The sequence below is a fragment of the Pleurodeles waltl genome, chromosome 7, assembly GCF_031143425.1.
Source record: "Pleurodeles waltl isolate 20211129_DDA chromosome 7, aPleWal1.hap1.20221129, whole genome shotgun sequence".
Lineage (NCBI taxonomy): Eukaryota > Metazoa > Chordata > Amphibia > Caudata > Salamandridae > Pleurodeles > Pleurodeles waltl.
In genome coordinates this window covers 1239336035-1239357601 of record NC_090446.1, presented here as the reverse complement: position 1 = coordinate 1239357601, position 21567 = coordinate 1239336035, and the positions used below count along the sequence as shown (strand labels likewise).

Genomic DNA, 21567 nt, shown 5'->3' with positions numbered 1-21567 from the left:
AACCCTTAAGGCACATACGTGAAGCCATTAGGTCGGCTTTAATGTGCTAATGCATGAATTGTAAGCACACTAAAGCCAAAACATGTTTTGAAACTAAAGTCTGTCTATAAAAGAACACTTGCTTTCTATAAAATCTTGTTGTTTCTACCTCAAATAAACTTCAGATGGCAAGGGAGACTTCATTATAGTCCTCTTTTACTTTCTATGATATACAAAAGGGAAGGGCTATAATAAAAGCCCCATTGCCTTCGGACCGTCATGTGACATAGAAATGAAAAAAGTGTGCTAAAGGAAAGGGGGCTTTCAGTATAGATAGCCTCATACTTTTCGGTAAGTTAAAACAAATTCCCGCCCAAGGCTACATTATTGAGAGTTGCCCATGTGGAAGCGTGGGAGGGGATAAGAAGGAGTGAACACAGAGTGTTGGACAATGGGTTATTGGTAAGGGCAGGTAAGTACCTACACTTAGCAATAGGCCACTGACCTCCAGTTAGGTCTCAGTAAATTAAACCCAGCTCAATCCTTGGTAGCTTGGCAACGAGCGACAAGGCTTAACTTAGGAGACAAGAGTGTAAAGCATTCAAATATCACAAAACAGAAATTAAATTAAAACACAGGAAACAGTGTAAAAATCTAAAACCAATTTATAAAAATAGATTATATTTTTATCTTTAAAATGACACAAAAACGAAAAAAAATCGGATCAGGGGAACCGGAGATATGAATTTTCAAAGAATTGTTTTTTTTTTAGCGCCTAGAAACAAAAAGTGCCAATCGGGTCATCTAGTTGCACCTCGACCAGGGCAAAGTCAAAGTTTAAGGCCGACTGCGATGGAGCCCGGCTCGGCTACAGGTTGCGGGAGGGCTCGGTCAAAAGTTTACCTTCGCACTTAGTCGTTTTTCTGAAGATTTTCTTCAGCGGGACGAACCTGCCAGTCCAATCCGACCTCCTGGAACTCTTCTCCGGATACGCGTCGTGGGAGCCCTCGGTGGATATTTTTACCTTCAGACTTAGTCATTTTTTCGAGTTGAAAATCGTTCGATCGGGGTAAACCTGGATCTTGATCCGACGCCCTTGGAGCCCTCCTCGGATACGCTGGCTGGAAAGTCCCAGTCAACTTTGTACGTTCGGACTTAGGGGGTCATTCTAATCTTGGCGGGCGGTGGGAACCGCCAGAAGACCGTACCGCGGTCAAAAGACCGCGGCGGTCATTCTGAGTTTCCCGCTGGGCTGGCGGGCGACCGCCAGAAGGCCGCCTGCCCGCCCAGTGGGAAACCCCCTTCCACGAGGATGCCGGCTCCGAATGGAGCCGGCGGAGTGGAAAGGGTGCGACGGGTGCAGTTGCACCCGTCGCGATTTTCAGTGTCTGCTATGCAGACACTGAAAATCTTTGTGGGGCCCTGTTAGGGGGCCCCACGACACCCGTTCCCGCCAGCCAGGTTCTGGCGGTCAAAACCGCCAGAACCAGGCTGGCGGGAAGGGGGTCGGAATCCCCATGGCGGCGCTGCCTGCAGCGCCACCATGGAGGATTCTTCAGGCCAGGGGAAAACCGGCGGGAAACCGCCGGTTTCCCTTTTCTGACCGCGGCTTTACCGCCGTGGTTAGAATTGGCCTGGATGCACCGCCAGCCTGTTGGCGGTGCATCCGCGGTCCCCGGCCCTGGCGGTCTATGACCACCAGGGTCGGAATGACCCCCTTAGTCTCTTTTTTGGAGATTTTCTTCACCGGGACGATCCCGCAAATCAGGCCGGGTCACGGTTGAGGCAAGCCAGCTAGAGTTGCCGCAGCGGGTCAGTCCCTCTATGGAGCTTTTTTTCAAAAGTTCTCCAAACTTCTTGGTCTTGTCCCAGATTTTCTTTTAAGGTTATTTTGGGGTCCACAGCTCACCCCAAGGGTCCAGAATCTCTGAGATCCTTGGGGTGTGGACTACAACTCCCAGAATGCACCTGGCGCAAACTTATTTTTGGCCACTGTGCAGTGGTCAGCTGGTTGATTTCTTCAGGAGTTGGTGCAGGGGACTCTGGTTAGCAATTTTTCACCTGTAGCAAACAGGGAGTCCCTCCTTGAACCAGTTGAAGCCAGGCAAAGTCCTTCTTGTGGTGAAGCCCAAGTGTGCAGCTGGTGCAGTCCTTCTGAGTGCAGGTTCCAGGTGCAGGCCAAGGGTCCAGCAGGGCAGTCCTTCTTCTTGTGTAGTTCTTCCTGGTAGGGAACTGAGGTGTGGGTGCAGGTCTGCCAGTTTAATCCTTGCTCCTGGGTGAAAAACAGGGGGGTCCTGATTCTCCAATCAGGTGTGGGTCCTTCCCCCTGTGATGACCACTTCCTGGGAAGTGTGGCAAAAATCAATCCCAGGAGGCAACATTCCTCAAAAATACATCATGGCTGAAAGTGATTTTTGGAGGTTACATCTGGCTGAGCCCACCCACTGGTGTGGCTAAAAATCATGAACACACCCTCTCCTGCCCTCTCCTAATCTAATCAAGGGGGCACCTAGTTGTCTGGGGTTGCAGGATGTGTGGGTGTTGCTCCAAATGTCCTTTTCTGCCTTTGAAGACCAGTTTGGCAGCCCTCCCCCTTCCCGGCTCACCATCTGCTGAGGGGAGATCCCCTCCCACAGGCACATCTCTTTGTGTGAAGTCAGGCCACTTCACACCTCATCAAGGCAGCCTGGCCAGGCTGCCAGAGGCAGGCCAATCAGTGCACAGCAGTAAAACAATGCAGGGCTGAAATTGGCAACTTTTCAGGTAAAGTTTAAAACTCTTTACCTGAACAAGTTATATTAAATCCCACAACTGGAAGTTGTGGGATTTATTATAACAATTAATTTGACACCAAACTCTTTGTATCTGTCATTTAAAGGGACTTTTAAAATAAAAATAAAGTCTCCCCATTCTAGCCTATGAAGGCCATTCACTACATTGAGGGAAAAACAAATTTGGCTGTTTTTACCTCACCAGGGCTTATAAAACTACTTTTATAAGGTCCCTGCTTATAGTTACATGGCACCCAGCCCTAGGGGCACATAGGGCACTCCTTAGGGGTGACTTATATGTAAAAATAAGGTAGTTTAAGACTTTGGAACTACTTTTAATTCCAAAGTCGAATTTGCATATAACTTTAATTTAAAAGCAGCCAGCAAGGCAGGCCTGCCTTTAAAATTACACTGGGCACCTCAGCAGTGCACCTATGGGTGCACTACCTATGCTGGGGTCCCTAAACCTACATGCCCTAACATATACTAGGGACTTATAGGTAGGTTGACTTAGCCAATTATAATTGGCCGAATTTGCATATTGATTTTACACAGAGCACAGGCCCTGGGACTGGTTAGCAGTACCCAGGGCACCATCAGTGTAGAGGAAAACACCAGCCAAAAGTGGAAAATGGGGGCAAAAAGTTAGGGGGCCTCTGCAATCAGGCCTGTTTTCTCACCCAGAGGAAAGTGGGTGGCAGTGAAAGGAGGAGTGAATTTGAATGGCAGGTTGGAGAAAGATGGAGTCACTGAAAAAAGGGAGGAGCGATAGGGTGGAACGAAATGGAGATGTGAACAAGGAGAATGAGAAGAAAATGTGAAAGACAGATGCAATAAGAGGTGGTAGAAGTGAGGGAAAATAAGACACATTGTAAAGAAGGAGGGGGAAGGATGCCAGGAGGAGTGAACATGACTGTGGAAAGTGAAAGCAAAGAGAATAAACAGGAAGAAGCTGAGATAGAGTTCTGTTGTTTTAAAATAGTTCTGCATACAGTTAAGTGCAAAACTATATGAGATAGAAAAATAGACTTTAACAATCAATAGTATTAGGTTAGAGAGAAATACTACTGTGAGGCAAACCAAGACCTGATTGCCAAAGAAAAAGCAATCGTTGAAAGTGGGGCTTGGAAAGCTCACTCCGGGTACATTAGAGAGAATAGAGCAATTTAACAGCTTTGCTGTCAGAGCCAAGACAGGGGCGTAGGTTATTCAGTATGATAGGGGGGAAAGGGGAGTATCTTCACATTTCCCACAGTCACTCTAGGACATCTTGTTAAACACATTATATGAGAAGCCGCACATGACAGGGGCTTAAGGGGCAGTGGAAAGAAAGAGGAATGTGGATTGTTAGGGGTACTCAAAATGCAATATTTCTTAAACTAATCAACATGTTAAAGGCCTTCAGAAAAAGGCAAGAGTGTGTGTGTGTGTGTGTTTTTGTCAGGCGGGGCATGTAAAAATCCCTGGTGAAATTCGACAGACACTTCACATTACCCAGCTGAAAGCACTTGTACCCAACTATGTTCTACAGAATACATTTTTAGAGGGGTTTAACACCCCAAACACCCCACCCCCTAGCTAAGCCCCTGAACCTAGATCTTAAAAGAAAATTCTGTCAACATATATATATCTTGACGAATATGGTTTTGTGAATCTCAGTTGTATCTCTGCCTGTTGATATATATTTGTTGTGGAATTAAAAAACATTTCCTATTCTACAATGATTAGATTCCCACACATTGAATTGGAGTTCCTATTACCTATCCTTCTACCAGGCCATACCTGCCTTGGAGATGAAGTACCTGAGAACCCTGCAATGTCAGATATCTGGAATACACGAGGATTGGCTACCTGTTACAGTAGTGTAACACAACATGGTGGGGCCCCCTGCAAATGTGATAAGGGGCCCCTAAGTCTCCCATATGTTACAGATAACAAGCAGACTTGGGGTCCCTTGAAGGAGTGGGGGCCCTTAAAAGATTGGAGGCCCCTCTGCTCTCTGCAGGGGTCTGTGTCACACCCTGGACTTGTTACCTCACTGGTCTGCATTTCTTCATAGAACACTTTCTCTCATTCAATTATGTCTACTGTCTGGTATACACCAGTCTTCCGAGGACAGAGGTCTGATTTTAGGCTTACTATAAAATTATATATTCAACTTTAAGGTTTGTTTACGTCTTCTTCATGATCCTTCTTTAGACATTATCTGCTTTACTCACCACTTGCTTTTTCATAATAATTACAATAATAAGATTGTGTTTATATATTGATCCTCACTCAATACATATAGTATAATTAAGTTTGGCAAATTTACAGGTGCACTATGGTACTTAGTTGTCAGAAGGGCATAAGGAGAAGCTAGCATCACTGAACTTGTGAGCTGCAGATCACAGGTGATGTCCGCAGTAGGGTTGCACAAAATTTCTATAATTTGCTTTTGCGCAGGTATGCAAAAATAAAACAAAATTATGCGTAGTTACGTGTAAGGCAAATCAGTCATTTCGCTCTATATTTTATAGTGAAATACATATGTCTATTTTTGGTATAAAAATATATTTTAATAAAAGCAGCGTGAACAGCTGCTCGTGTTCTGTTGTTATCTAGTATTCAAATGGCACTATTCACATTAAATATTTACAGCGAATGGTGAGTAATTATGTGAAGTGGCATAATTGCGTAATTTTGTCAATTTCTTGTAACAGTCATTGGAAGATATTCCAAAAATTATGCAAATTGCACAGGCTTAATTTAAATTTCTCTCAGGCCTAGTCAGCAGCAAGAGTTTGAGTTACTGATTAATCTTTTCACCTATTAATTAGGCTTGATTTCATGGAAGTTCAAAACTTTACCTCAACACAACACCCGACACCTGAGAGCTTGGTTATCCAAGCCTCCACATCCCCAGGAACATTCCCTTCCACACCCCTGGATAGGGAATCCATGTTTTTTTCCTCTAGCCTGGCATTCTGGTCTGTGAATGCCAGATCTCCTGCATTCACTGGGGTTCACTATAAATGTACTAAAGTCACACTTGGTTACCTCTCAGACACTTCCTTTTATCAGAGCTGTTCTGGACACAGTGCAGTGTCGGACCTACCCCCCGTCCCCTTCGAATGGCAAGTCCAGGATATTCAGAATATGATACTGATGTTTCAGCTTCTATTTCGGATTTCGGTGCGAATGACTCTAAGGCTGCTGGGCCTCATGGCCTCCTGCATCCTGTTGGTAACACATTCCAGGTGGCATATACAGGCTCTGCAGTGGGGCGTGAAGTTCCAGTGGGCGCAGCATCAGGGGAATTTCATGGTCCAGATCTCAGAGGGAACTGCGCAAGATCTGCAATGGTGGCTCTTGGACCATTACCATATCTGATAGTAGTGACAGATGCATCACTCCTGGTGTCGTAGTTTAACTCTTGCTCTAGGCAAGACTGCTGGTTTAAGGATGACAGTACTTATGTTTGTAGGCGACTATGCCAGTTCTACAGCAAGTTGGGGTGGCCACTTGGGAGAGTCGGAGATCAGAGGCATCTGGGCTCAGGCGAAGTCCAGGCTCCACATCAGTCTTTTGGAGCTCAGGGTAATCAGACTGGCATTTAAAGTATTCCTTCCCTCTCTCAAAGGGAAAGTAGTGCAGGTGTTCACAGACAACACCACCGCCATGTGATACTGCAACAATCAGGGTGAGGTGGAGTCATGGACCCTCTGTCAGGAGGCTTTGCACCTCTGGACATGGCTTGAACACCATGACATTTCCCTGTTAGTTCAATACCAGACAGACTTTCTGAACACCAGAGTAGACAAACTCAGCCAACAATGCCTGGTCCATCATGAATGGCATCTCCATCCAGCGGTGGTGCAAGGTCTCTTTCAGTAGTGGGGAGAGCCTTGGTTAGATCTGTTCACGTCTGCAGAGAATGCAATGTTTACAATTTTGCACATTGGAGTTTCCAAGGTGGCGCTCGCTTGGCGACACTTTTAGTCTCGAGTGGAACTCAGGCCTCTTGTGCACCTTTCCATCCTTACCACTTTTGCCCAGGGGTGTCAAGAAGATCAAGATCAACAGGGCCCAAGAAATCCCTGTGGCTTTTGACTGGGCACGAAGAGTCTTGTATCCTGAGCTATTGAGCATCATCATCGATCCTCTGATCAGATTGCTCCTTTGGAGGATCTTCTGTTGCTTCTGTCAAACCTGTCTAGTCTCCTCCTTCTTGGGTGGAGATTGACTGCCGGAAGTTGACAGCTTATGATCTTCTGCCCAAAGTATGTAACATTATCTTGGCAGCCAGGCAGGCCCTCCACCAAAATGGTATACACCTGTTGATGGAACAAGTGTGTGGCATGGTGCACAGACAAGTCTCTTGATCCCCTCTCTACCCCTCTTTCTGAGGTCTTCTGGTTTATACTTTCTTTGGCCCAGCCGGGCTCTGCTTTGGGCATCCTCAAAGGTTATTTGTCCGCTATCTCTGCATTTCTGAGATTGCCTGACCAACCCTCTTTGTTTATGTCTCCTATAGTAAGTAGGTTCCTTAGGGGTTTTACCCATTTGTTCACTTCATCAAGATTTATAATGCCCCAATGGGATTTGAATTTGGTTCTTACCTTCTGAATGTGTGCTCCTTTGAGCTGCTCCATAATTGTCCTCTCAGGCGTCTGATGTTAAAACAGCCTTTCTTGTGGCCACCCACCCATCCTCCTCATTCTGAGTATTAATTTCTAGGGACAGGGACTTTTCTTTCAGGGCCCTAGTTTTGATGCAGCAGTGGTCAGTGTTCTTCATGGCTCTGTGCTTCTGGACGGAAAGTCGTTGAAAGAAACTGATGTCAGCGTGCCGGGGTGGCACATATATAGGTCCTGAGATGTCATATCCGGTGAGCACGACGCCGACGACAGATGCTGGGTTGACGGACTCCATCTGACGTGCATGGGTACTGATCAAGAAAAATCTCCAGATCCAGACTGTTGCTTGGAGGAAATTTAAAGGTAAGGATTCTGCAATTAGACTATGTCTTTACCAGATAAGGCGCTGTAGGAAAGTAGCATCTTTCTGGCATAGTTAACCCCACTTTTTGCCTGTTGTCAGTGTGTTTAGACTGTAGTACACTGAAATGCTGCTAACCAGGACCCCATTGTCAGTGCTCTCTCCCCTAAATTTAGTTGTAAGGTAACTTTTACACCCCACAATTTGCATACTGGTGCACCCTTGTAAATCCCTTGTGTATGGTACTTAGGTACCCTGAGCATTGGTACACCATGATCCCCCATGGGCTGTAGATTGTATTATGCCACGCACGGGGACCCAGGCAAACTGTGACTACTAACCTGCCATGCCAGCCAGTGTGAAATGGTGCATGCACCTTTCACTCCAGATGTAAGGAAAGCCTTATATCATCCTCACTGCATTCTGACCCTGTACGTCACCCCTAAGGTAGGCCCTTTAGCCCATGGGCAAGGTGCATGGTTCCATGTGTGAGGGCACCCCTGCAATGGCAGAGGTGCCCCTACAAACCCCAGACTCCATTACCTTGGCTTTGTAAGTGCGGGAAAGCCATCTTAAGGTATTTAATAGACTCTGGCCAACACGAGTTGTCCAACTACGTAATGGCTTCACTGAACCTAGGCATGTTTGATATCAAACATATTGGAATCATACAACTACACCGATTCCAGTGTTAGTTGCATGATACAATGCACTCTAGGGGTTCCCTAGGGGATCCCATAATGTCTGTTTGTACAGCTTTGCAGGGTCTACATGCCAGCCCGAGCTGCTGCCAACCCCAAACACTTAACTGCCCTCCTGCTGCTGAGCCTAACTTGGGCACAGAAAGGCAGAACTAAGGATTTCTTGTAAGATAGAGGTGTGCCCACCTCTTTTTTAGAAATAGGTGTCTCTGAGTTGGGGAGGGGGTGCTCTGAGCACCACCAGACTGCTTTAAAGGGCACATTTGGTGACGTCCTTGCATAAACCGGTTTACAGCAGTGCAGGAACACCTGGTTCCTTCTCTGGCACGAAACCACACAAAGGGCAGAGGAGAGACCATCCCCCTGTCCAGCTCCTCCCCGAGGGAGATGCACAGACCTCTGCCAACTGACCACTTGATTCTGCCATCTTAAAAATAAGATGTGCACAGGCCCCTGGGAGCATCTGACTGGATAGTCTAGGTGCGTGACGTCCCTGATAGGTGGATCTTGCAGTTGGTTTACAACCCCCTTCCTGGGTTACTTAAGTACTCCTCCAATAGTGGGACCCCAGATTCATCTGCAGGACTTCAGGAGCCATCTGCAAGTTTCCTCTGTGAGACACCTATGCAACTTGGACACCGCAACTGCTGCTGTTCTTCGCTGGAACCAGAAGCAAGACTGTAACCAGTGAGAGGACACCTGCTTCAACTTTGTTTCCAAGTTCTGCCAAGAATTCCACAACCCCACTGTTGTGCATCCTCCAGGGTCACTGGGACTGAACCTGCACTTAGGAAAGCAAGAAGGAATCTCCCGTGAAGTGAAGGAGTCACTCCCCTGTATCCGCAGGCACCTCAACGACGACTGGCTTGTAGATCCCGATGTACCACAGACCCTTCAAGTCTCTGCAACATAGGTGGTAGTTCTGTGGCTCTTCAGAGGTCTGACCTATCTTGCAGCTGGGAAGTTTGTGGTCTCTTGCTGGAGCTGCTTCGCTGAAAAACCTGTGCACCACGTCTGCTTGTTGTTGCCAAGGCTTGTTGGCTTTTTCAGTTTGAAGACCTCCTAGCTGCAAGAGACCCCAGCCTCTGGCACTCTTCTGCTCCAAGAATGATGTCCTTTCTGCAACTCCTGCAACGTGGATATCCCACTTTGCTGTGCTGCTGAGACCTCTCTGTGGCTCCAAGTGTCTGCTGCCAAAGGGTCCTGCCGGGAGTCTCAAATGGTTCTTGCTTGCTCTTCTGCTTCCTGAGGGCTCCTCTGACCTACCTGCCAAGGTTCAGTCACCTCGATCTTGCTAGTCCCCAAAAATCCTGCAAACTCTGTATGATGCTTCTTTACATTTGTCAAGGCTTGTTGTGGTCCCGCTGACCACTGACCCATCTGCAATCCGACGACCAGCGTGGGACAGCTCGTGTAAGACTCCTGGGATCCTCTTGCATTGCCTGAACTCCACAACTGCACTTCTTCGTGTACCGTCCTGAAGGAAGCATCACTGAGAATGGTGGGCATTGCCTCCTGTACTGCCTGGGCACCCCTGGGTGGTCTGGGCTCTGTCCCCTCTAATCTTAGGTCCTCTTCATCTGGAATCCACACCTGGGTTCCAATGACCTGGTCCACGGGTCGTGACAGCAGCTGGACATCCAAGATCCCCATTGACTACAGCAGAAGGCTCTGACACAACTTCACCCCTATGCACCTGGGCTCCCTGGTGTAGGTACTCCACTGTTCTAGGTATCTACAGGTGGGGGTACTATCCAGCCTCCCTTGTCCCAACGGGTTACCTCCGGGTCCTTTGGAAAGGATTCTAAAACATGAAAAACGCCAACCCCAAATTCCCATGTTAGCCTATGAACACTGACCCGAGATTTCTAATCTTCACACGGGTGCCTGGGTCATCCTACCTACTTACCTTTGGGGCTTAGTACTTCTCCCTGTCCCAAGGGTCCTTTGGTGGTACTGTCAGTTGGAAGTGGTTTTCCCATTCAATGTTTTTGGGGTACAGTTTGGCCCCCCCATAGGGCGCATGTTATTTTATGCCTGTTGTTACCTGTTGCTAAGTATATTTTTGTATGACCATATCTTCAGTTAGGAGATATACCAAACTTAGTTCTAGAGTGAGTGTGTGATACTAAATATTACATATTTTTCTAACACTTGTGTGGTACTTTCTTGTGTGTACTTCACTGACTGACCTATGTGGTATTTGAAACCACTTTACACCCTCCTGGATAAGCCTTAGCTGCACTCCACAGCTACCCTTATGAGAGCTCTTGTTAGCTAGAGCCACCTACACTATCACTAAGGGTTGTATGGACTCAGTACAGGGTTCTAACCTATAGGTGTACACCATATACTGAGCCACCCTCCTACGGACGCTATCGAAGGTAAGTAACGTGTTCTGTTGGTTGACTGGGGTGTGAGCCCTGGTCAAACAACAACCACAATTTTTGTCAGGGTAAGGCACAAGCAAACCCCAAATCAACCTGTGCTCAACCTCCTCGTAGCTTGGCACCTAGCAATCAAAAGTATTTGTGCAACACATCAAACGGTAACACAGTGAAAACACCTTAGAAAAAGACTTCCACACCAAGTTAGAAAAATGAAGAACATTTTTTAATAAATGAAACAAGACTAAAATTACAAAAATCCAATCAGGCGAACCGGAGTTATGAATTTTTAAAGAATAAAGTGTAAAATAGCATACACATAAATCACCCTCCATGGCTATCTAGTCACACTGGACTGGGTCAAAGTCAAACGTTCAGACCACCCGCAATAGAGCACAGATCATTTACAGTCTCTGGTTAGTTCTGCTGAAGTTTTAACTTTAAGTTTAGAGCCAAGAGTGCAGTTTGTGTAGAAGTGGGTCACGAAGCACAGGGAGAGCATCGCAGGAGGCTGTAGCCAAGGTGTGAGGAGCCGTCCGGTGCCACAGGGGGCCATTGCTGGAGCTTCAGGTTCATGGTCCCAGTGAGTGGTTGATTCTGCAGAGTGAAGTGACAGGCTAGCGGTGCTTCGTGTTGATTTTTGATGCGAGCGTCTGTGCTCTCAGTGTGAACAGGTCCGTTTGCTGTCCTGAAGAGCTCATAAGCTTGAATTAAGCTCTCTGAACCACGCCACAGTGTCCAGGACCTAAGGGGCACCACTTGGGGTTAGGGACTCACAACAGCTGGGTCCAGGAGTTTGTTAAGGGGAGACTTTGATGTCCCTAAGGCTCCGATCTGGAGGCTAGCAGACTAGCCCTTGGAGTCATTCTGGGGTCCTGGGTTTAGAATGAGGTTGCATATCCAGTTCTTCCTCCCCAGGCAATAGGGCAGCAGGCAGCTGATTAGCAGAGCAATAGTTCCTTCAGGAAAAGAGTCCAGAAGAATGACAGTCCTTTCAGCAGCACAGCAGTACTTCTTCCTGGCAGAGTATCCACAGGTCCAGAATAGTACTGAAGAGTTGGTGTTTGAGGTCCAGTATTTATACAAAGTTGCACCTTTGAAGTGGGATGAAGCTTCTAAAGGCATGCTTTTGAAGTACACAGATGTGGTGCCTTCCCAGTCCTGCCTCCAGATTACAGGAGATATGCAGCTGTGTGTGTCAAAACAAGACACAGCCTAGTTACGTGTAGTAGGACTAGGCCCAGCTCCTCCCTCCCACCCTTCCAGTGATGTCATATCCAGTCACATCTAAGCTCCCCATTGTGTGTGGCTATCTAGGGGAATACATAAAAGCCCAACTGTTAGATACACTTAATCATGTGACCCAGAGACAAATTGCAGGTACCAAATGGCTAAAGCAGAAAAATTGCAACATTCTAAAAGTGGCATTTTTGAAATTTTAAGTTAAATTCGGACTTCACCCTAAGTTAGGATTTCAGATTCCAATTCCGGAGACACCAAACATGAAGGACTTACCTGTTCTCATTTGGAAATTACACTTATAAAATATAATAAGGTAACTCCAATGTTATCCTATGGGAGAGTAGGCCTTGCAGTAGTGAAAAACTAATTTCTGAGTTTTTCCACTACCAGGACATGTAAAATTTAAAGGTACATGTCCTACTTTTTAAATACATTGCACCCTGCCCTCTAGGCTATCCAGGGCATATCCTAGGGGTTACTTATATGTATTAAAAAGGAAGATGTGGACCTGCCAGAATGTTTATTTAGCCAGTTTGAAATGGCAGTTTAAAAATTACGCACACAGGCTGCAATGGCAGGCCCAGGACATGTTTAAAGTGCTACTGAAGTGGGTGGCACAATCAGTGCTGCATGCCCACTTTTATAATTTAATATACAGATCCCGGACACATGTAGTACCACTTTAATAGGGACTTATAAGTAAATGAAATATGCTAATTGGGTATAAGCCAATGTTACCAGGTTTTAAGCAGAGAGCAGAAGCACTTTAGCAGTGGTTAGCAGAGGTGAAGTGCACAGACTCCTAAGGCAACAAAAACAAATTAAGCAAAAATGGAGGACTGAAGGCAAAATGTTTGGGGATTACCCTGCAGATAAGGCCATGTCCACAAAACTCTATTTCTGCCACTCCTCTCTGATCTTCCAAAAGAAAAGTTCCACCTAGCCCTTCACCAAAGAATCACAACCAACTAAAGGCCTACTAAAAAGACAATCCTGCATGGGACTCAGGCTTTTTCTTCCTATAGGGAAAGACTTCATGGGTAACCAAGCTCATGAAACCACCAACATAACACTATACGGCAAGCCTCTCTCATGCAATATCAATTGCTAGTTAATTCCTAGAAATTTGTACTGCCTTTCAGTAATATCTCTGGGTGTGTATAAAAGCTGCAACATCAAAAATAATTTAGGAATAAGAAAGACAACTTCAGCGACCATCCTCGATTATGTCTAATCCTGCATGCCTGAAAGTCGTGAAAAACACAAGGTGCAGCTCTGAATATCTTTTATAATGAATGCGGCAGTCACAATCCTAAGAGGAATGTGAGTCTCAAAGTAGCCAGTGCAGTATGTGAACTGATGTACAATGAGGTGCAGTAGCTGAAGGGTAGTTTCTATTCCCCTTAGAAACTCATTTTTGATGGAAATTTGCAATAAGGACAGATTCCTGCATGGGTTTGAGCTAGCAGTACCAGATTTTAAAACCTTTTTTAGACATTAGCCATGCAGGAGTTGAATTTTACTTCCACCCTGTGCAGTTTGGACTGGAGCAATGTCCTAGTGAGAGGAATAACAACCAATATACAACAAAGCTTCGCTTTTCTACTCCTCTGGATTAACATTAAACTGGTTAATTCGATACTTCTTTCTGCACAGAAAATCTAGCTCCATAGTGTTGTGTGCGAAGTTCTAATTTTTAAAAGATGTGCCTTTTTACGTAGATCGAAGGGAGTGAATAACAAATTATTGTCAACTGAGATGTCTTTCAAACATTGATTACACAAAATGTTAAAGTTTGGCCTCACTGTACAATCTAACCATTTTAAAGTTTTTAAGATATTGGACTTCCTGGAGTCCATTACATGGCATTTGAGAATACCCACTTCCTTGGCACTAGAAGTGGCACAGATGTATTGATGGAAGATACCAAGGAATCTTCACCTGGACTGTGTTGTAAAGTCACCAGCGAACACAGGCCGGCCCCTACAGGCAGATCCGTCCTTGACCAGCGTTTCTTGCAACGTGGCCCACATTGCCTGCACCCAGTGGCACCCAGTGGCAGCCGGCAGCTTTAGGAGGGAGGGAGGGGGGCGGGCGGGATACACACACACACACACACTCATTCTTTCACACACAGACACGCACGCACGCATATCCATTAACAACACTCATACCATTCAAACATGCACGCACACACCAAACATTCATTTTAAAAGATCGCACACACTCATTCTTTCACACACACACGCACGCACATCCATTAACACTCATAGCACTCAAACATGCACGCTCACACCAAACATTCAATTTAAAACATCACACACATACAAACACACCTTCAGCCTCCAGGTCCCAGGAGGGTTGGGATTGCTGCCTTCCCTCATTGGCTGATCTTAGGTCAGCCAATGAGGGAAGGCAGCAGTCCTAGCCTCGTCACAGAGTGGGATGGGGTCAGTGAGACTGCTACCCCACCCCACTCTGTGACAAAGTGTCACTGATTGACACTCGCCCTGGGCACTTCAGGGCTTAAACCTGAAGCGCTCAGGGAGAGTGTCAATTGGTGACGCTTTCCTTGTCACCCAGGGGAGGGCCTCAAGGCACCTTTGCTGAGCCGAGGAGGTCACGCCCATAGGAGCTGTGACCTCCTCAGCCCAGCAAAGTTCAGCTCAGGCAGCCAGGAGTGTGCGCAAATTGCGCATGTCTGCTCCTGGCTGCCTGAGCTGAACATGGAGAGTGTCTGTCAGCCTGACCTTTGTTCAGCCTGACAGACACTCTTCATGAGGGGCAAAAGGTGGGGGGGCGTGGTCCCTCCGCCCTAAAGGACGGGCCGCCACTGGTGGCACCTAGTGCAAAAAAAGGGACGTACATATCAGCCTAAGAAAAAGGAGTACTGTTATCTGGCGAATGATGGGTGACTGAGAAAGGAAATGGTGCCAGTAGATAGAACATCTAGTGTTTTGAGTACTGTATAGCAGTTGTCACAATAAAGTTATGTCCCGGGGATCTCAGTTTCAGAATGGGTAAAACCTCTTTCACGCATCTGAGTTGCCCGTCCATATCCGGATGGGAGAGCGCGAACTCATTTCGGCTAAACTGCCACTGGCCAGATCGAAACTACAGATAATCACAGTAGGTGTTTCCTACCATGTCTGTTGCCGACACTCCTGCTCCCCCCCCTCAAATACCGTGCTACAGTGACAGTCCTCTCTTTCAAAGTGGTACATTTGCCCAGTGCTTAATTTGTGCTTGATGTTTCCGGTGCTGAGCACCGGCACTTATTTTTTAGGACTGAGGCTTATTCTTCTGCCTCAAGCATTTGCTGCGAGCAAAAGACACATATGAGAAAGACGGAAGAAGGGAAAAACTAAAAAGCGTCATAATAGGAGAAAGTAGAAAGCTGCAAGAGTGAGCTGAAGGGGCAAGGAGTGGCTTTATGTGGATTGAAGAGGCCCGAGATGGGTTCAGGATTATGCCGTCTCAGTATTCCATGTTCACACATTTAATTGCAGCAGCCGCGTGTTTAAGAGGAGGGTTATGGGCACCAGCACCTTTTTATTGACAAATTAAGCACTGTATTTGCCTCTGCTGAGCGCACTTGCCCAGAGTGGGTCAACACTTTTTGGGGCGCCAGATGCTTTGCTTACGTTGATGGTCCCCAAACTGCAGAAAGTACAGCGACTCATCCTGGAGCTTATTTATATAAAGAGAGAGATTAGTCGAGCGCTTCTTGCTCAGACACATATGCCTCTACTAGTAAGACACTTCTGTATCTTTAAACCAGCTGACAGACTAAGCGCAGGCAAGACCATTCACTAAGCAAAAACGCCCGGATGGGGTGGCGGAGGGAGGGAGCTGGGTGGTTCGTTAAAGGGGCGTTGAAGGGCCGCGTCGCATGAAATCACCCGCAAAGCCATAGCAACATTCCATCTACCTTTGACATGGGTGCTTGTGAGTTGGGCAGTATTATAAATTATTACACATACGTTTGGAACTCTGTCATTCATTGTAATCTGAACATCGCCATGAAGCACTAACTCAGGACATCATTGTACCCTAAAGTGCATCTGCAATACAATGGGGCCTCGAACACGGAAATATCTCTTATATATTTTGTTATTATAAATCCTGTTTATACGTAATCAGTTACTTGTAAAGGTTACAATAGTGAAAAGCAAATGACAATAATTTGTGTAAATTACAAATACGATCTTTCAGTACAACTATGTACGAACTACAGCCTTTTAATTTTTTGGCCTGCACTAGTTTAAGATATTTCACATTTACACATTAAATTCGTCTTGCAGCTTGTCGACTACAGAGTGGAGTTCAGCAAATGGTGGGTGACGGAATTTAAGACCATCAAATTTCCCTCCCATGGCACCGTCTTTGACTACTACATTGACCCGGAAACAAAGAAGTTTGAGCCCTGGTCCAAACTCATTCCCAAATTTGAATTTGATCCAGATATGCCATTACAGGTTTGTGAAAGTCAATTACTTTATAATTAAAATAAAAGAATACTTAATTTCCCCACAGCTCAGTGAGCTAATGTTCATTAATATTCAGAATGAGAACACCGAGGCGTGTTAATAGGGGTGAGGCTATAATATTAACAAAATGTTCCTTTGAATGCCATTGGCAGGATTGCCTCGATTACTCTGCCGCATATGAAACAGATTGGGGGTGATGGAAAGTCATTATCATTTGAGGACCTGTCGGCGGCCCATGTCAGATGAATTGCTGGGATCTATAAGGCTTCCAGGGGAAAAAGGTTGTCAGCGCTGAAGCCTCCATTAACTCTTGAACTGCCACGGGATGCGCTATAGGTAGCATCGTAGAGAAAGGGATTGAACGATTAATGGTTTTTAACAAGGTATGTCTCTGTCGAGGAGGTACATGAGAAAAACTATATCGTGTGCTGTCCATTCACTCTCAGAGGCTCAATCTCAAATAAGGTCAGTAATCAGCACCAATACGTGTCCGACCTCGCATGGGTGCATATTTCCAACTTTTGGAAGTCACAAACGTTTTCCAGGTTTCAGGTTTCCAGAGGTATCCTGGAAATGTTTCTTTCATTCTGTTCCTGCATGCAAGAATTTGCACAAATAAGGAAATGCCTTTATTGTATAGGCCCTGTTGGACGAATCTTTCCGAAACTTTCAAACATGCCTCTTTTGTACCAAGTTTTCACATGGAAGGTTTCAGGATGATCAGTCAAGCGGGGGCAGTGAAAAAAGGGAGGCTCCCCAAGTGCAAAATCCCTGTACATTTGCCATACACCTTTTTGGAAAGAGATATTGCAGAAACTGCTAAAAGGAATTACACCAAATGTAGTAGGAGGCTAGATTATGGTTCAGAAAGCGTGTTTTTTTGTGATTTGATGTAAATATGTTCAGTAGTTTTGAGAAATTAGGGTTAAAAAATCTTTGTGTTGGATGGTTGGGTTCAAAGGATTCTGCTTCAAAACCATAAAAAAAAAAAATAGAACATTTTGATTGGGCCATTCACTCACCCGCAGCCCCCAGCATAATGTGCTGTTGTCCTGGGAGGACACTGGGGCACCCAATTAAGGCCCCCGGATGGGGCCCTATGTGGCTCGGAGAGGGAGGCCAAGCACCCTTCTCCCCTTTACAAGTATCTTTTGTCCCGGGAGGATGGGATACCTGGGGCACTAGAGGCTCAGGGAGGGGTCCCTGCATAGGACAAACACACAGATAATTTACTCATAGTAACACTTCTCACCTCTGTTTCCTTCCCTTCATTCTTACGCTTGAAAAAGACTGCCATCTTCAGTAAGTCCATAACCTGTTATGGGTCGGGAGTGTATTTGTAATACACAAAATCTTTGTGGTGTTGAGAAACTTACAGGGCATTCCCCAGCTGACACCCACTCCTCACAACCCCCTGGCAGTAGATTACCCCACATAACCGTGTACAGGAGTAAGCCCTTTAAGAGTGGAAAACAGTTTGGAGAAGCGACCCTCAGTGTTGTTTCCACTGTTGAGCTCCTAATTGAAGAGCACATAGGCTAATTTTAAAATCAGACCTGTCAACCTGCTATGGAAGGGAGGTTAACAGCAATGACATATAAATGGCTGTAGATAATACTTGTTTTATTAAGACATTCACTAGACTCTTGTAGTGCATTTCAAGCAGTTTCACTTCTGGAGTGACCATTATAGAGGGTGCAGAGATTGTAAGTGAAATTCGAGCTGCCTTGTTGTCAACCTTTTCTTCTGTCTCCTTCGTGCCATAAAAAGGGCAGACAACGAAATAGACGTAAGGTGTTATTTTTCAATATACGAACAACAAGAATATTTGGCACCTTTTGCCTCTTAGCTGTTTTGTTCAGTGCATAATGATAGAGGTTTCTAGCAGCAGATTCCTTACCTTTGAATTCTCCCAAGGCGACAGACTGAATCTTGAAGATTTTCTGTGAGCAGTACCCCTGCGTGCTGGTAGGTGGCATCAATCAGGTCTGCTTCCATCGCTGGCGTCATCTACACCAAAAGCAATGTTGCAGTACCTATAAATGTGCCACCCAGGTGCACTGGCATCAGTTCTTTTCAGCGTTGATCCAAGAGAAGAGCTACTCCTCAGTCAGTTTCTGACTAATGTTTTCAACATTTTATCTGCAGTTTTTGAGTTGTTCCCTACTGGTGTGTTGAGAATGTTATCACGTAAGACGGGTTTTAAGCCCTGCGGAGATTGTCAGTGGCCGATGTCGATGACTGATTCACACCTCATCTGTTCGTGGTGTTTGGAGTGTGACTCGAAGTCATGCTCCGATTGCCAGGCAATGCATCCGAAGGCTTCAAGGGAGGGGTCCCTAAAGATGACGATGACCTGGATTGCGACTCTACGCAGGTCAAGGTCCTGGTCAAGGGGAAGATACCGGGACTGGTCGTGGAGCCCGAAGTCATCTTTGTAAAATTCCACACCCTCCGGACGATCAGGTAAATTTAAGGAGTGTTGGCATTCTTGGCCTCGTTCCTTTGAAGATGTGCCTGGGCCAGCTCTGCGCCTCTCTGACTTTCCGGGAGGCGGAGCATCTCCTGCCCAATCAAAGGAGCTCTATGAGTCCATTATCCTCATTTTTAGGCAGTCAGACCCTGTTGGTACTCCTTAGGGCCCTATGGGGTTGAGGGGGCCCCACCAGGTTCCGCACCCATGGCTTCTGCCTAGGTGCCAATGGGCCCCCAAGTATACAGTCCTGAATCTTGACCAGTGCCTCTCATACCATATCAGCCTTCTCCAGCGCTGGTCCCAATGCCAATACTCCTCACGCCATTGGCGCCCCTGGCAGTGCCAACCCCATTATCATCCCCGACACGAAGCTAGATGGGTGTCACCCGACACAGACTCTGGCAGGAGCCTTGCCTCCTAGATCAGAGCCTGAGCCCTATTCCATTGGGTTTGGCCTTGGGGAACACTGGAACAGGCTGCTGGATTGTTTAGAGTACCAGCCTTATTAGGAAATTGACTGGCATGAGGATTTGGGTGAGGCCATTGAACTGGACACATCTTTTGATACTGGTATGCTTTCTCCCCCTACTGTGGGTATTGAAGAGGGAGCTTTCTGTGCAATGGTTGTGCGGAGGGCAGCTGAGATCCTAGCTCATCAGACTAATCTCTTGTCAGAGGTGCTGAAACCGGGAGTCTCTATATTCGAACCCCTTCTCCCGTTCAATGATGCCCTCATGGATGTCCTTTTAGGTACCTTATCCAAACCCAGCACAGGGGCTCCTGTGAATAGTACAATTGCCCTCCGCTATAGCTAGCTTCCCTTATGGACATGCCCTTCCATTGTACCCATCTCTTCAGAGACAAGGCAGATTCGGCACTCGAGCACTTCAAGGACTCTTAAGCTACAGCAAGGTCCTTGGGCTTCGCAGCGCCCCCCCCCATCCTCCTTCATCTGTCTTTCACTCCTTTTGTGGTTATAAAAGGGGTGTACCAGCCATGCCAATTCCCACCCAGCCACCATGCTGATCATGCTTTTCAGCCTCTGTGTGGATTAGGGCATGGTACCCACAGACCATGTAGATCAGGTGACCAACGGTCTGGTCAGTTCCCCGTCCACCAACTGTAGCAGCCTCCAAACCCTCCTAGCCTGCCCCTTTATCACCATCGGCACCCAAGATTTACCATCACCTGACCCACTGGCCTTCCATAACATCAGACAGGTGGGTTTTGCAGATTGTATGAAGGGGTAACCCTCCCCTTCGAGGCTGCCCTTCTCCCCATGCCACCATCTCATGACTGGCTGATGGAGATCATCTGTACCTTCTCTGTGAGGATGTTGCAATTGTCTTGGCCAAGGGATCTATAGAGCGGGCTCTAGTGCCAGAAGTAGGTTGTGGTTGTTATTCTCGCTGCTTTCTGACTCTCAAAAAAGACAAAGGGCTTCACCCTTTCCTTAGATCTACAACCCCTCAATCTCCTCCTAAAGAAGGAGAATTTCAAAATGCTCATGTCGGCTCAGGTCTGATCGGCCCTGGGCCCGAGAGACTGTACGGTAGCATTGGACTTGCAGCGCACTTATTTCCACATTCCCGTCGTGCCTGCTCACAGAAGTTACCTGCAATTTACAGTAGGTCATAAGCACTTTCAGTTCACCATGCTTCCCTTAGGCCTTACCAGCACCCCTCTGGCGGTCGTCAAGGTGATGGCGGTGGACAGCTCATCTGCGGAGATCAGAGGTTCCAGTCTTCCCCTATATCGACAACTGGCTGTTGAAGGAAGACTTGCCCTAAGCTGTTGTCTCCCATCTCCAGGCTACATCGAACCTCCTACATTTGCTGGGGTTCACTATAAACGTCAAAATTCACACCTGACTCCCTCTCAGACACTCCCTTTCATCAAAGCTGTTCTGCACACTGTTCAGTTTCAGGCTTATCTTCCCAAGCGACGAGTCCAGGATGTTTAGGCTATAATATCGATGTTCCAGCCTGTACCTTGGATTTTGATGAGACTGACTCTGAGGCTGTTGGGACTCAGGGCCTTCTGCATCCTGCAGGTGACACATGCCAGATGACATATGCAGGCTTTGCAGTAGGACCTGAAATGTCTGTGGGCGCAGCATCAGAGGGATCTCTCTGACATTGTCCCGATCTCGAAGGAAACCACAAAGGATTTGCAGGGGGGGCTAGCACACCATGATTGGGTCAGAGGCAGACCCCTCTCCCTTCCCAAACCTGATCTGACAGTAGTGACAGATGTGTCAAACCCAGAATGGGGTGGCCATCTTGGAGAGGTAGAGATCTGAGGACTCTGGTCTCCAGGAGAATCCGGACTGCTCATCAATCTGCTGGAGCTCTGGGCGATCCGACTGGCAGTGAAGGCTAGTGCAGGTGTTCACAGACAACACCACCACCATGTATTACTGCAACAAACAGGGCGGGGTGGGGTCATCGAACCTTTGTCGGGAGGCTCTATGTCTCTGGACTTTGCTGGAACACCAGACATAACCCTGGTGGTTCAACATCTGTCGGGCTTTCTGAACAC

The 21567-nt window shown here is 46.7% G+C and overlaps 1 protein-coding gene across 1 annotated transcript in view; it reads left to right on the top strand.

The window, feature by feature from the left end:
• DNAH9 (dynein axonemal heavy chain 9) overlaps positions 1 to 21567 on the top strand; it is a 975671-nt gene that overhangs the window by 367966 nt on the left and 586138 nt on the right. Inside the window, exon 37 of the mRNA XM_069200368.1 lies at positions 16365 to 16538. Within this exon, the coding sequence (XP_069056469.1) occupies positions 16365 to 16538 (174 nt within the window). The remainder of the gene's footprint in view (positions 1 to 16364; positions 16539 to 21567) is intronic.